This window comes from Pelobates fuscus, chromosome 4 (assembly GCF_036172605.1).
Source record: "Pelobates fuscus isolate aPelFus1 chromosome 4, aPelFus1.pri, whole genome shotgun sequence".
Lineage (NCBI taxonomy): Eukaryota > Metazoa > Chordata > Amphibia > Anura > Pelobatidae > Pelobates > Pelobates fuscus.
In genome coordinates, this window is record NC_086320.1 from 353,724,668 (window position 1) to 353,740,612 (window position 15,945).

Genomic DNA, 15,945 nt, shown 5'->3' on the forward strand with positions numbered 1-15,945 from the left:
CATTTTAGTTACTTGTTTTTGTATTTGCAGCTTGGGAATGTTTTTTGCTTCCTCTGTATATCTGTGAACTGTGATTGTTTATTGTTTATTGTTACACTATATTGGCAAATTTATATTGTTACCCCTACTAATTGTATTCACAAGTTATTGCCTCATCCATTGCTAAGAGGTGCAGCACATAGCCACAACATCTCCATAGACAAACATTGGTAGTACAATGGAACATGCTGAAGAACTCAAAAAAGAGGAACTATCACCTCCCGTCATTTTTTAATATGCTCTTTATTTATCCCGATATTGTATTTTTGATGTCTGTTAAATAAAATTGAATGTAGTAATGCACATTTGTTGATCCTGCAACTGGGCACCTCCTTATTGGCTCTTGATCAGTTATTTTAGTCATATCTGTGCTTTTCATTTGCTGTGTTTAAACTGGAATATATAAAATGCTAAACCTTTAATATAAATTTAAAATAAAACAAAGGTCTTATGAAAACAAAAAGTTACCACAAATAGTAGGTGATTTATTACTCCATTCAATGTCCTAAATTCCACAAAAAGTGTCTGGGTTCTGTTTAAATGTGGCACTGTCCTAGGAAGTCATATTTGCCACAAGCCAGTTGATGGAGTTTCTGCCCCTGTGAGAACTGTAAGTGCCATTATTGTAAAGTGGAAGTGTCTTGGAGCAACAACAGTCCAGCCCAGAAGTGACCACGCACAATCACAGAGTGGGAGCACTGAATGCGGAATGGCATAGCATGTAAACGCATATCATCTGTTGCATCACTCACTACAGAGTTTCAGACTTTTTTTGTGAGAGCAACATAAGCACCAACATCTGTGTGTTGGGAGCTTCATGAAGTAGGTTTCCATGAGCATGCAGCTGTACACAGGCCCCACATGAACAAATCATGCCGCCATTGTCCTTTGGAGTAATGGAAATGTGTTCTGTGGAGTGATGAAAATTACACTTCATTATCTGGCAGTCTGATGGAAGGAGCGGAGAGTAGTGAATGCCTGGAGAAAGCTACATATAATGCCTTCTGTAAATTTGGAGGATCGGGAATAATGGTGTGGTGATTTTTTTTCAGGCTTTGGGTTTGACTTTTTGGTTCCAATGAAGTGCCATTTTAATGCTACATGGCACAAAGACATTTTAGACAAATGGGTGCTTCCAACTTTAAGGCCACAGTTTTGGGTGAAGGCCCTTTTCTAAATCAAAATGACGTGACCCTGTGCACAAGACCTAGTTTGACTCATATGAGTTTGTTGTGGCGAAACTAGACTGCAGGGAGCGCTGACCTCAGCCCCATTGAACAACTTTGGGATGAATTGGAAATAGGATATCCAACAAACTTATTGACATTTTGAACACCTAGTGTATGCCTCATTTGTGGCTGCTTTAGACCTTCCCTATTTGTGTGTGCTAATTGAAGATGTAATTTAATTTTTTTTTTTTTTTTCAATAATAATTTTGTTTTTGTTTCAGCTACACAATCCAATCAGTCCCCTATGTCTCTGACATCAGATGCTTCATCGCCAAGGTCATATGTATCTCCCCGAATAAGCACGCCTCAGACCAATACTGTTCCACACAAACCTTTGATTAACACACCCCCTGTAACATCACAGCCAAAGGTAGCAATTTTCTTTACATACATTATTTAACTATATACTTTTTAGCAGGAGAAAAATTACAGTTTAGCAGTATGGTGAATTCCACAATTGTATGCAACTCTCTAGTTGTGTGTTTTAACTTCCAAGGTCATTGATGCTCTGTAAGAACTTACAGAACAACGTAACTTCTTAAAATAACCAAGCATTGCTAAGGAAAATGACTGATACTAGATAAGTCTTGTTAAACAGTATATAGGTCACGCATTTAGACTGGAAGAAAGGAGATCTGGTCCAAGGCAAAGGAAAGGTGTTTTTTTTTTTAGTTTTTTTTTTTTTTTTTTAAATACAGTAAGAACAATAAGGATGTAGAATTCTCTGCCTGAAGAGGTGGGTTTATCAGTGTATACAGATGTTTAAACAGCATTTGTATAAATACTTTAAAACACATAATATTCAGGGATATAATTTTTAATTAGTGGGGTAATAGCTTCTTAATCCAAGGAGATATCAAACTACCATTCTGGGGTCGAGAAGGATTTTTCTCCTAAACTGGGGTTTTTGCCTTCTTTTAGATCAATGGCAATAAAAAATGTGAGGCTAAATTTGGACGCATGTCTTTTTCAGCTATGTAACTAATAAAAGCCAAGCGTTGTGTAAAGCATGCTGACACTGCACTTTGGAGCAGTGGAAACTTGTTCTCTAAAAAAGCAAATTAGGCAACTAATCACTAAAATAATGAGGTGAATGTAAAAAGAATCAAGTTGGCCCAAGTGATCAGCTCTTCAGAGGATCTAACGTTTGTATTTTTTTAGAGAATAACCATTTTATTAAATATTTTGCTGGATCATTTGTTTTTTCCAGGTATTCTGATAGTTTATATGCATATAATTATTTTTTTGATGTATGAAGTCTTTTCAAGTTATTTGAGCATCAGCATCCCATCCTCTTTGGCAAATCTACTGTACACAAATGGCTGAAATTTGCCTAATAAAGAACCAGTACAGCCTACGGTTTCATCTAACAACTTTTTGTGTCCTACATGACTGCTTCCTGCTCTGGTCTTTCTTTGCTGTGATAATGTGGTTAACATCTACAATTCTGAATGTATATGTCTCTGGTGGCCATATTACTGCTTGACAATCCCATTAATCAATGACCGTAACTCATACATTGTAATGCTAGCACCTATGTTTTGATTTGAAAATGTGTACATTTCTGTATTGTAGAATTTATTTAAATAACACCTAAACCTGTTAACCATTGGGACCCATAAAATATTAAGTGCTTTTTTTTTTCCTTCCAATATACATTTTATTTATGTTTTGTAGGCAAGTACTGCAGTTGGTTCTAAGCAAGGACCATCTACACAAACCGTTCAGCAGCAGACAGCAACTGCTGACAATCCCCAAGGCCATGAGCCAACGTCCCCTCGAAATCTTCAGCGACAGAGGCAAGTCTTGTGTATAAATTATCACATTATTTAGATTTGTCTATATTCCATGTTGTTCTCTTACTCACTTTTTACCTTTTCCATGTTTTATTTATAAGGCTCCAATCAATGGAGTGCTGTTGTGGTTATCCTCATGCTGACAGCTTTGTTTGTGTAGCATGGCTGTTGTCATTTAACGCAAGAGAGTGCATGTGAGATGTGTTGCTATTGGGGATTTTCTCGCAGTTGACTTCATTAAATTGGTTAATGGCTCCCTCTGTCAACTTGGTCATGCAAAAAGTGTTACAACTATTAGACAAGTTGAATTCTGATGTACCTCTATTCTCTGAGCTTTTTCACTGTGTGATTACAGCTCCATACACAATTTTGTATAGATAATGAGAAATTGAGAGTGGGGGTCTACATACACACTAGGAGTTATGTATGTATGCATGTATTTTTATTTTTTTTATTTAAGCAACTGCTGTCAGTCTCACCCACCAAAGGTTGAGCTGCTAGTAACGGTATAACTATTGTAGACTGCCAGGCCTGTGTTGTTCTTGCAATGTTCAGTGGACTCCATCACGAACTATGCTTTTGCTAGGGTTTAATTGTAAATAGTCAAACCATTGGCAAACTGTTTGACGTCTTACGTGGGTTCTGATTAAGCCCAGTTGTGAACTCTGTTTAGCTAATGCGAATGGAAGCTCCTAACAGGAGCTTCCTAGGAGCTTCCAGCTCTCCGCAGAGGAAGAGGAGAGGCAGAGACTGATGCCCAGAGGACCCCAGGTAAGAAGTCAAACTGTTAGCAAACATTTCATGACTTGTGTTTTGGAGGGAGCCAGGGCACTACTCCCTGTAGTGGTTTTGGTATTTGGAGTGTTATTTTAACATGTTATCTTACTAACCAATTGAGTAACCTGTATAGTTTTATAGATATTTCTTTAGCTAACTGATATGTGGAAAATTTATGTACATATTTTTTTTAAATACTTTCTTCCTTGCTGTCACTACTTTCACCTTTAGTAGTCAGAGAAGCCCATCGCCTGCTCCAAATCATACCTCTAGCACCTGTGCATCAAGCACGTCCTCTGTATCACAGAATGCATCTGCACGGAATCAGTGTGCACTGACCCCTTCATTAGCTGCCTACTTTAATGAAAACCTTATTAAACATGTCCAAGGCTGGCCTGCTGAACATGCAGAGAAACAGGTAAGCATTAAAGAGTTTTCAGAGTGTGTGACAAAAGGTTTTCATGCAGGCTGAGTTAAAAGTTAAATTAATCTCATTGTTGGGGTGATTTTGATTTAAATCTCTTCTATAGGACTTAACTGAAATCACGATTTTTAAATGCAAAGACACATACTGTAGTTTAATTAATCACTTATTTAAACAACTGTCCTCTTAAAATGTATTTAATTTTCTTGTAAATGTATTTTTATTGAAAAAAAAAAAGACATTCGTGTACACAATAAGACATGCAGGTCCCAGCCAAGCGCTTATTGAGGTGAAACACGCAGGTCTCAGATCTCTTATTTTTTCTGACCTGAAACATATGAAAAAAACATGACTTGGGGTAGTATCCTCTAACCTAAAGTGTAGACTGTCACTCATGCTATGCGACTCGTAGGTCTCAACCATTTACTGGGTGGAATGAGACACGTTTGCCTTGAATCATTCGCTCTTTGTGACTTTTGACAGCATGAACAATACCAGTTAGAGATAGCAGGGTTTCTGACGTTTAGCTTTATCTTCCATGGGTGCTGTCATATGATGACCTCATTTGGGCGGTTTGGTATAATTTTCGCTTCATTTGTATAAAGGCCTGTTACAGATTGGGGAAGGGGTAGAGTGGAGAGAGAGAAAAAACAAAACATGTAGCTACATATATACACTCACATTTACTCTCGCGTATTGTGGCAAAAGTGAGGGAGGACTGCGTGTAACGGTAGCTTGTGGCAGCCGACTCAGGTATTCACACGCCTCTCACTGTCCTTTAGTTTCTGCCTTCCAATTGAAATGAGTACGAACAGAAAAACCCATAAAGCCAACACCTGGGAACTATATTTCGCATGTGATAGTCTCATATCTCCTCCCTATCTCGTGTCCTCTCCCCCCCCCCCCCCATCCCCCACCCCAAGCAAGACGGGACTCCAAGCCTACTGAAATAAGTTTAAGAAGTCACTGGACTCTATAGAGACTATCCAATAGGTCCAAATGGCAAGATATGTCTGGCAATGCCCCTGAGCATTAAAGATCAGCTTCTCCATGTGCTGGATCCAGCTTTTAGCCACATTAATAATTCTGATAGTCAGACTTTTTGTAGGAAAATGCACGTGTCTTGGTGTGGTGCAGAAGGAGAGAGGCTGAGCTTGAGGTATGGTGGTTCCTCTGTAAATTTCTGAATGATCTTGTAAATATGTTAGCTCAATAAGCGCAAATGAAATTGTAGTCCCACCAGATGTGGAGTAGGATACCCACGGCCTGTTCACTGCACTAATCATCTATAGTGGACTCAACGGCATATAGCTGTTGTGGGGTTTTATACCACAAAAGAGAGCAGTTTTTGAGTGGATTCTTGTAATTTAATTTTTGTGATTTTTTTTTATTTTTTATAATTCTTTATTTTTGTAATATTTTCCATTTAAATTCGGTTTGAAAATTCATTGGTAGAGGTCATGACAGAAGACAAGATAACTTATTCTAAATGAAAGAATAGGGTTCTTAAGATGATTCCATACATTTTTTACACACTAATGGTTATATTTGTCGGTTCTCCTTCATGACTTATTTATATGCAAAACAAAATATAAAAGTGGGTCGACATAACATAGTAATTTGAACAGTAACAATTAAACTAGGCTTTACAGTCTTTGTGTGGACTGTGTATTGGGAGTGACTTTTCTGGTCGGCCTGGTATTTTCTTTTCTCATTTGGGGTTTGTAGGTGGGTTCAGGTTGTTGATATTATGGTGATTGGGTCCTTACATGGTATTTGAGATGTGAAGACCTGTTTTATCTTAATGGAATTTATTTTTTTAATATAATAATCCTTTCATCGAGTTTTGAATATAAATATATATTTTAATTAAATTTTTTTTTAAACCTGCCCCTATTTAACACTGGACGCAGTTTATGTGCTTGTCCATGCCGCTATCCTCTATCGCCTTGACTACTGCAATATGCTTCTTGGTGGTCTACCGTGTTCCCTAAGATATAGGACCAAATTTAAGATTCTTGTAATTGCTTAAAAATCTCTCAAGAATACTGCTCCAACCTCCCTATCCTCAATAATGCACAAGGATGTCCCGTTGAGGCCCCTACTGCCAAAGACCTACATCTATCCTCTGCTCGTACTCCTACCTTTAAGAATTCTCTGTGGAACTCACTTCCCTTTTCCTTTAGACTTTCACCCAGTCTTCACTCCTTCCAAAAGTCTTTGAAAACTCACTTCTTCAGGATGGAGTTAAAAAAAAAACCTCAATGCCTCCAGTGAATACTATTCTACCAATCTACTTTTCTACCCTACCCTTAAATTGGGTCACTACTCCCTCTCTCATGTACACTCATTGAGCAGGACCATCAACCCCTCTGTTTCTGTGCGTCCAACTCGTCTTGCTATAAATACGTGTCTGTTAGTTGACCCATTGTACAGCGCTGCCGAACTAGTTTTCGCTCTATAGATATATAATCCTTATCCCTACCTTTGGTATATGGCCGGATTCTTCAGCCATGTACATGCACCTTGGGTCAGACCGTGTTTGAAAACGACAGTTAATCTCTGTAGACGGAGTGAAGCAGGAAGGCCGAAAGACTGTCTGACCAAAGCTGCAATGTATATGGCGGAAGTATCCCGTTATATCCTAAAGGTAGGGAAGAGGTTTTTCTAATTGAGATATATAGAATATATATATATATTTCTTTTCAAAACTTGGTTAAATGATTATTATATTAAATGTATTTTGAGATGAAATTAGTCCTTTAAAGGCACTTATGTCCTCTTGTGTGTAAATGTAATTGTTTTTGAAAAGTATGTATTTCTACTAACACAAGTTCAATTAACCTAAAAATAATGGAATTAATGTAACAAAAATGGAAATCGCCTCATGCAACATAACTTTCATGATGAATAACCTTTGAACTATAATGTATCTTGAAAATAAATGTATATTTAGATAGAATTGTTTCCTGTAAAAGCATTTTATAAAAATTTCATTTAAATTTTTTATTTATTTTAATTTCCACTCTAAAGTATTGGAGTAACCATTGTCCTCTCATTTAGGAGTCAGTTTATTTTAGAGTCCCCATGTAACTAAAAGGGTGAGAATCAGAAAAAAAAAAAAAAAAATATATATATATATATATATATATTTAAAAATTGGTATTGTGAGCACAAAATGAAAGCATGGCCTACTAAAGCAGAACCCATGCTTCTTCGTTTTAGGACACAAACTATGACTGTTAGGGTAAGGGCTGTCCATTTTTTTTTTTTTTTTTTACTAGCATCATAACAATGCAGTAGTGTTACCTTGGTGTTCAATTAGGAATGTATTCCCTATTTCGTTTTTCCTTAAAGGGTTACACCATGACCACTTCTGCTTTTCGAAGTGGTCTTGATAGGAGTCCAGATGTGCATGGCTTCAACTGGAAGATATATTTTTAATTGTATGCTTGGGGGCAAGTTGCACACAGGTCTGTACCGGCTGCCTAATGTCAATTCTGTACATTGTCCCAACAGACGTAAATGCTTCTCCCTTGTAGGAAGAGCCTGCAAGGGAGAGGCTCTTCTCAACCCTCCCTCTAAATGCATCTTTTGCTTCTGTTAGTAAAAGTGATTTTTCAAAGATGATGAAATTGTTTCCTTTTTCTTTGGAAATCTACATCTTTCCTATTAGCCCTACTCTTGGTAAAACAAGGATACCTCCGGTGCCCTACCTGCACAAATTTGGATCTGTATATTACTGGTTTAATTTATTCTTCTTTCTCTCCATTTAAGGCATCAAGGTTACGTGAAGAATCCCACATGGGGAGCATCCACATGGCTGAAAATAGTACAGAATTAAAAAATTTAAGGTCTTTAGTTCGAGTATGTGAAATTCAAGCAACTTTGCGAGAGCAAAGGTTAGCATTTGTTACTGTAACAATTTACCAGTGTGTGTCGAGTATGGTGTATGAGATGTTGAATATTTTGCATTCACCAATTTAATGTTATCCTTTTAAACCTTTTGAGTAGCTGACAATATGGTTTGTTATATATATCCATATGTACTTTCTTAGAAACATATATACTTTTTTGGAAACAGACTATTGTGCACTTGACCAGTTTCTGCTGTCTGCTGGCCATTATTTTTCTTAATTCCATGCAGTTACAGGAAGTAGCAGAGAGCTTAAAGTGACACTGCAAGCACTATAGCCATTCTATCTCATTGAATGTTATTGTGCCTGGACTCCCCTGGCCCTGTTCCTATATTCAGTGAGCAGTTAAACACTGTATGAGGGTTCCTGTATAAACACTGAATGGAGGATTAGGCCACATGACACCAGACACTGCAGCCAGATCAATGAGCTTAAACCTGAAAAGTCCAGTGCACACACTTTCCCTTTTAAAGTGTTCTAGCAGCTGAAATTTAAATGTCAACATTTATACAACTTTTGTAGCATTAAAGAGATTATATCACCTTGGGTGTCTTTGCATATTTTGCAAAGACCTACCAGACGATGACATCCCTTCTCGTTTTGCAGAGGCCTACGAGTGTTGCACTTACCCATGTGTGAGAGTACAACAATGAGGTCTATGATGGGAGTGATACTTACCCAGGATACAGCAGGATCTTACACTGATTGGCTCTCACAATGCACAAGAAGAATAATTTTCCCACAATATTTTCCAGTGATGAGAAAAGTTAGCTGTGAGCATTTGTCCACAAAGGATTTACCTATAAGACAGATGAATTTCCAACACAGTCAAAATGAATATTTAAAGACAGTGACAGAACTGCTTTAATCAATTTTGTTTTCTGGTAAATATGTACACCTTTAGATTGTGTTCACTTTAACCTTCACATAGCATGGATTAAAAGGACACTCCACTGCCCAACTTTAAATCAATGTTTAGTAGATATACCCAATGAATGCTTGCATGCATTTAATTCTTCATTTTTTCATTGGGGGCATATTTAAAAATCATTTGCAAAAGTGAGGGGGGCGGGGCCGGGCAGCCATGCCAGCAGGCCACAAGTCAATAACTCGACTAATAATGGGCAAAAGCCCATCAACCTCAGCTTGGAACCCCCTGGGAGTGCAATATACCTGGTCCTGGAGTGTCCCGGTGCAGCTGGAGCACCTGATATCGGGTGGGCCGGGTCCTGGTGAGATGCTCCAGGGCTGGGGAGACTGAGGCCTACCTGGGATGGGAGTGGGGCAGACGGCCGCTGCCTCGCTCTCCACACCGGCAACGACTGAAAAACTGACAACAAATCCGGGGTCCCCAGCCCCGTTTAACCCCTCCCCCTCTGGGCCGGCGGGGGTTATCCCGGCCCCACCGAGCAGGCAACATACTGGCAGTGCAATTGGGCAACTCAGCACCGACAGCTACCATGGGGCCTTGACAACATGGCCGACAGAGATGCACTAAACCGCTGAAGGAGAGCTCCCACGGGACGCGACCAGAGCTACGACCACCCAGGGCATTTAAATGCAATCACAACTACACAAACTGCAAGCAGACCTACTCGCCAGCAGAGGACCCAGCGCCTAAATTAACCGAGCGCCATCTGCAGCGGATCCAAAGCAGCCCGCAACCACAGACCCATGACCAAGGCTGTGACTTACCCAACAAGTGAGACAGACCTCCTCACCGGAGCTACATCCCCCTGCACTCATAGACCACCGAGACCCCGCAAGGCGTCCGCTGACGACATCACTATCAGGCAACCGCGAGGACTCAGACTGTACTCTCTGCTGGGTGCGCTTGCAAACCACAACCTCGGGGGAACTCTACAAACACAGCTCCTGCTTCAAGCCCACACAGGGAGATGGGTGATTACCTTCCTATAGGGACTGTCATATCCTTCTATAAATACGACCTAGTCTCAATGGCAGCTGATTACTTCATTATGTCTTATTACATATTTTCTTGCAAATGTTATATGCCCTTGTATTGTGCACCAGACTAAGGCGCGAAACAAGTTTCAGCTTAGCCTACTTTGCATAATAGTTTATTGCCTATTTAATCGTAAGCTGTCAAGGCACATGTCTTGGTATAACAGTATTGAGTAACGAGTCCTAGCTCAACCCCTTACCTACAAGCTTAAAATGCCATAGCCTGTCACATAGTCTCATAGAGATCCTGCCTGGGTTAAACTATACCTAATCCTGTACACATAGAATCGATAATCTTCAGTAGCCTAGCATGTCCTATACACGTAAAACTCACAATTACATTATTGTCACAGAAGACTAGTCTTACACTATGATATGATCTGTTAGAAAAGCAATGCCATTACCAGTGTTACACAGTCTGTTATTTTCCTGTTAAAAATTGTGCTGTCTAAACTGCCACACTTTGAAATGTTATGAGAGAGCCTGCAGCTGCTGTCGTGGCTTTGCACGCTTGTTGTTACTACATGCACAAGTAAAAATAAAGAATTGAAGAAAAAAAAAATCATTTGCAAAAGCTACAGATCTTGTCTGCTGCATTTTGCAAGCTGTCCCCTTCAACCCTGTCCTGACATTCTGTGGCTTTCCAATGCACCTCAATGAGAAGTCTTTGCAAGGCATGTGCCCTGGGCAATTGCTACTTCTTGAGTCTAGCTCCACCGAGCTAAGCAAACATGGAAGTAGCATGCTGTGTTGTCTGACAGTCAAGGCCGTAGCAACGTTAATTCATAAAATTGCCGTTTTCTTTTGAATTCTGCATTTTTTGTTAAATGAAAAGGGGGGGGGGGGAATAAAAGGGACACCCTCTTCACATATCAAGCATTTCAGCTAGCTCAAGCTTTTTAGTAGTATTGTGTGCAGCAGCAAGTAGTATAAAACAGAATTGCTTCAGCAACATATCTGGATAATGGTGCCAAATTTTATCTTTGCAGGACTGTTTATTTGCTTAGCACTGCCTTGACGGATCATGTGTCGTGTAAATCATGCCCCAAAAATGGGATTATTTATTTTGAAGAGGAAAAAAATTACATTTTATCTCCATCTTCAAGATGATAGATTAGTATTGACAATAGAATGATAAAACAAATTGCAAATTTACTTCCGAGAGATAAAAATTATGCACTTTTGTTTTATTTTGTGTTTTGTTTTCATTTTGTTTGTTTTTTTACTTGTATTCTAAGTAATTTTGATTTATTTTGCTTTTAAACTGTTGAATGTGGATATAATTTTCATATATTTTATTCCTCTGTCTTCTTCTAGGATACTGTTCTTGAGACAGCAAATTAAAGAACTTGAAAAGCTTAAAAACCAGAATTCCTTCATGGTGTGAAAGATTGTGACTTGCACGTCGGTTTGGAACTGTAAAGCAGAGAGCCCAGTCTTAACATTTTTGAGCTGCATATGAGTAGACTTTGGACCGTTGAGCTGGGCAATGGACACGTCAGGGGGTTGTTGGGACTGAATTTGGGAGTCCATTCAGGGGAAAGACACACGAGTGATTTGTAAAACCCTTGAAATGTAGATTTCTTGTAGATGTATCCTTCACGTTGTAAATATGTTTTGTAGATTGGAGCAATGGGATGCCCATGCGTATCAGAGCTTCGACATCCAAAACTAATCCGTGCTGAGGTGGTTAAAAACCTAGCCTCTCTTCATGTAAGCTTGTCTGCAAAATTAGCTGTTTTTTTTTTTTTCTGTTAATTTATCATTCAGAAATCTTGCTTTTCCGGAAATTAGAGACCAGCACCAGGCAGTGTATTAATGTCTGACATAATCTCTCAAACAGTTTGGACAGTATACAAAACATTTGTGCTAGAGTCCCCTTTCTCGCAACTCAGCCTTGTTTAAAAGCAGTGCTTTTATTATGTTTTTTATTTTATTTTTTATTTCCTTCTTATACATGTTTCTCCTAATTACTAGAGTTATATATATTTTTTTTTTCTGTGCATCTAATAATTCTTTTTATGGCACTGTTGCTGTGGCACTTTTTTCTATAATCTTTTCATTCCTTTGTACAGTAGCTTAACATTCAGTGATTGATCGATACCCACTTGTTTGTATAAATTATTGAAAAGCATTTCCACTTGCAACCTGTGAGATTTGAGGTATAGCAAAAGTTGGGCATGTGTGCTTAAAGTGCATTTCATGCTCATTCACAAAAAAATAATAATAAGAATTAAAACAAACAAACAAAAACTCTGCCCAATTAACAATATACTTAAATGGTTGTGTGGGGGGACAGAGGAATTCAAACTAGTCAGATGTGAAATGTATCTGTTGTAATAAACATGTTAAAAGAGAAAATTGGCTAATTTCATTTCCTTAAGTAAAAATGTAATGCAATGTCTCATGATGCCAAAAGATGATAAAAAAAAATCTTTTTTTCCTTCTCTGTGAACCGTTTAAATCTGGGATTTTAGAGGCAATTAATCCAATGTCCTGGTCTTGTGAGCAAGTTTTCAATGAATTTATCCACCAAATCTGATTTGATGTCTCCAGCAGTTGTCTTGTGTTATTTGACCTGGTTTATCTGTCTCGTGTCACACTACCCATTCGTTAGGATGGTTGTGCTGTAAATTTAACTGTTCAGGTCTGGTGCTGTTACTTCCACCACAAAACTTCTCAACTTGTGTCATTGGAGTATACCACTGTTAAGATAGTGGGAATTATCCGCTTTGTATATTGTTTCCTAAAATATATTCCAAATAAACAGGAGAAAAAAAATCTTCCTACTAAAATAAAAACTTGTTTTTTTTTTTTTTTTTTGTTTTTTTTTTGGGGGGGGGGGGGACTAATTCTTTATGCATCATAGATGGATCATTGAACAGAAGTCTTTATTTACACATCACAAGAGTAACTTTTTTCATTTAACTAGCATTCCATGTGTCGCCGCCCCTCCCCCTTTATTTTTAAACTATTGAGAGAGTAGTAATTGAGGATCATTACTGCAACTTTGAGTATATAGTTTTTATTTGTTACTTTTAAAGTTATTGTATTTTTTGTTTTTAGATAATCCGATGTAGCCAGAACAGGTGATGGAATATTTATTTTTCTGCAGTTGTATGTATCCATTTCTTACATTTTATTTATTTGTTTTATTTTTTATTATTTTTTAAAATATTATTAAAATATTGTTTTCTTTGGGCTAGATGTTATTATGGGTGCTTTTCATATCTTCAGATCCCTTGTTGCATATTTCTGACATTTTAAAATGAATAAACACATGGGGTTGTATAGAAGTCATGCAAATATATTTTAAGTCTTGTATCCTTTCTGTGTCCATAAAGAAATATAAATATGATTACAAATGCAACCAACTTTCTCTTATCAACTTTGTACAGACAGGAAGCTGCATGGCTGTTTGCATTTATGTACTTATTTATTTGTGTTCTACTGGATGAATTGACAGTAGCAGGTGTGTAATGCCCTCTTTGGAAACCTATTTGGAACTGTCCAAACATATAGTAACTTGGGGGAGGAGCAAATAACGGCAAATTTGGGGTAATGTCACTAGTGGAATAATTGTTCGTAGCTCATTTTTCAGAGCTACCCATGACTACATATATAGAACCCATTGGGGAAATTAGGGTTACTGTGATTGCTGCTTAGGTCTCAACTGTGGATGTGTACATACATACATAAAAGGAATGCAATACTATGTATTTTTTGTCAGGTGATTGCAGCTTGTTTACACGCACATTTATTTTTCTTAAAGCGCTATCTACTTTCTGGTTAATTTTTATTTTTGGTTTATATGTGTAAACATGATTTCATGAGTTTCTATGTCCAAGACGTAAATCACCTGCATATCTCAAGTTGGATGTTGCAAAGTCCCCTTTGGGCACCCAAACTATTCCAGAATTCAAAACATCATGCAAATTGCAAAAACTGTACTGTCTGCCTGGTGGTTTGGCATTGGGCCCTTTTGGTCATAACCAAACTAAAAAGCTGTGCTCAAAACAGTGTTCCACCAAGGGTACTGGCAGAAATGGAGTTTGAAGTCTCAAACGTGATGCCTCTTCATGTCAAGCTGGGAACTCTGGGATAGTTATAGTAAGATCTTTCTAATTATCTATGTCCCTAGACGGACTTCCCAAAGTCCAGCGCGAGGTAGGCAGGTGATAAACATCTGCATCTATTCTCTCTCTCCCCCCCCCCCCCCCCCCCCTTTCTTCAACACATTCTAATTCACTAATTACCAAAGAAAGCGCGCGAAATTAATTTGCAAACATAAAAAACAAAAAATAGTGCAGACCATCTGAATATAATCATATACACAGAAAAAATTCTTAGGGAAAAAAAACTCGCTTGTCCCAGAGCCCTATAACCCCTGGCTCTGGGTTTGTAAGGCTCCTTTGGAGAGGGGATGTCCCCACACTGTTGGATTTTCCAGAGGATATATCCACTGATGATGATTGTTGTACTGTGTGTAAAAAGAAGGGGAGGACCTCCAATTGAATAGTATCACAGGTAAGTTTATTACATAAAGTTAAAACCCTTACTTGGGATGTGGTGGGTATAGACTTGCAGAGTCACCCACATAAAAGCATGAACAAATATTATCAAAACGCTTCCTGATCGCAGTCCGCCCCTCCAGTGACGTCCGTGTGACGCGTTTCGCCCGCCTCCACCGGCTTCCTCCGACGACGCCAGAGAGTTCCAGACATCCTTTTAAGTCCATAGAGCCTCCCCCTTCTCACCCCATTGGCTCAGGGGCGTGATTTACGATCTTATTCAATAGGCAATCAATCTTTCATATGCGGACTTAAATTAATTCTAACGAGCTGAACTCCTTATATCAACCGAAAAAGGGTTGATTATATTTAAACACACAGTCGAAAACAACATCTAAATCTAAAGTAAAATCCTATTATTCACCAGGTTGCACACAGTATTTAAAAGCCAGTTATATAAGCAACTTAGCAAGACTCCTCACTTCAAATGTATATGTATAACATCTTAAAAATGTGATCTTAAAAGAGGGTCTTATTGTTTAATTATACTTTATCATGGTACGCCTAAAGATCTACCACTATACAGAATGAACATCATATAGGGTTAATCAAATCTAAATATAAAATAAATGTCAAATGGGGTTAATCACTCCTGAGTATAAAGGGATAACATTTTTCTCCATTTACTATTACAGTAATATCTAGAGCAGACAGTATGAATCTTTTGATTCTTTTATACACATTTATCTGAGAAACCTGCTCGAAAGGAGAGGAAGATTACAAAGCGGATTAAAGGGAAAGATAAAAGATAAATTAATAAAAAATGACAAACTTCAAATTCCCCGTTTAAGCCTCTAGGGAACAACGATTTTAATTTAAACACCCACCTCATTTCTTGTTTGGTCAATTTATTGTCCAGATTCTCACCCCTCCAATTTCTACTAACTCTTTCTATCCCAATGAATTTTAACTTGGTGACATCTCCCTGGTGTTTGTGAATGAAATGGGAGGAAAGGGGGTGTTCTTTAAAACCTTTTTTTATATTTCGTACATGCTCCTCAATGCGAATATGCACTTGTCTAGTAGTTTTACCGACAGTGCATATTGCATGGGCATGTAAGAACGTAAATACAGTTGGTAGTATGGCAGGTTATCAATTGTTTAACACAGTATGCTTGTTCCGTGTTTCCACCTATCAGTTCCTTTTTCACACACTTGGGGGCTGCTGTGGTTCTACAAGCCAAGCAGTATCCACATTGGAAAAAACCTACATCCTGATTAAGGAAA

At 38.2% G+C, this 15,945-nt stretch overlaps 1 protein-coding gene across 2 annotated transcripts in view; it reads left to right on the plus strand.

The window, feature by feature from the left end:
* The window catches only part of WAC (WW domain containing adaptor with coiled-coil), a 56,790-nt gene extending 43,842 nt beyond the window's left edge, over positions 1-12,948 (plus strand). For both annotated transcript variants that reach the window (XM_063452595.1, XM_063452597.1), the window contains exons 10-14: positions 1,490-1,638; positions 2,946-3,067; positions 4,073-4,259; positions 8,043-8,167; positions 11,465-12,948. In XM_063452595.1, the coding sequence (XP_063308665.1) occupies positions 1,490-1,638; positions 2,946-3,067; positions 4,073-4,259; positions 8,043-8,167; positions 11,465-11,534 (653 nt within the window). In that variant the 3' untranslated portion in view covers positions 11,535-12,948. The remainder of the gene's footprint in view (positions 1-1,489; positions 1,639-2,945; positions 3,068-4,072; positions 4,260-8,042; positions 8,168-11,464) is intronic.
* The last annotated feature ends 2,997 nt before the right edge of the window (positions 12,949-15,945 follow it).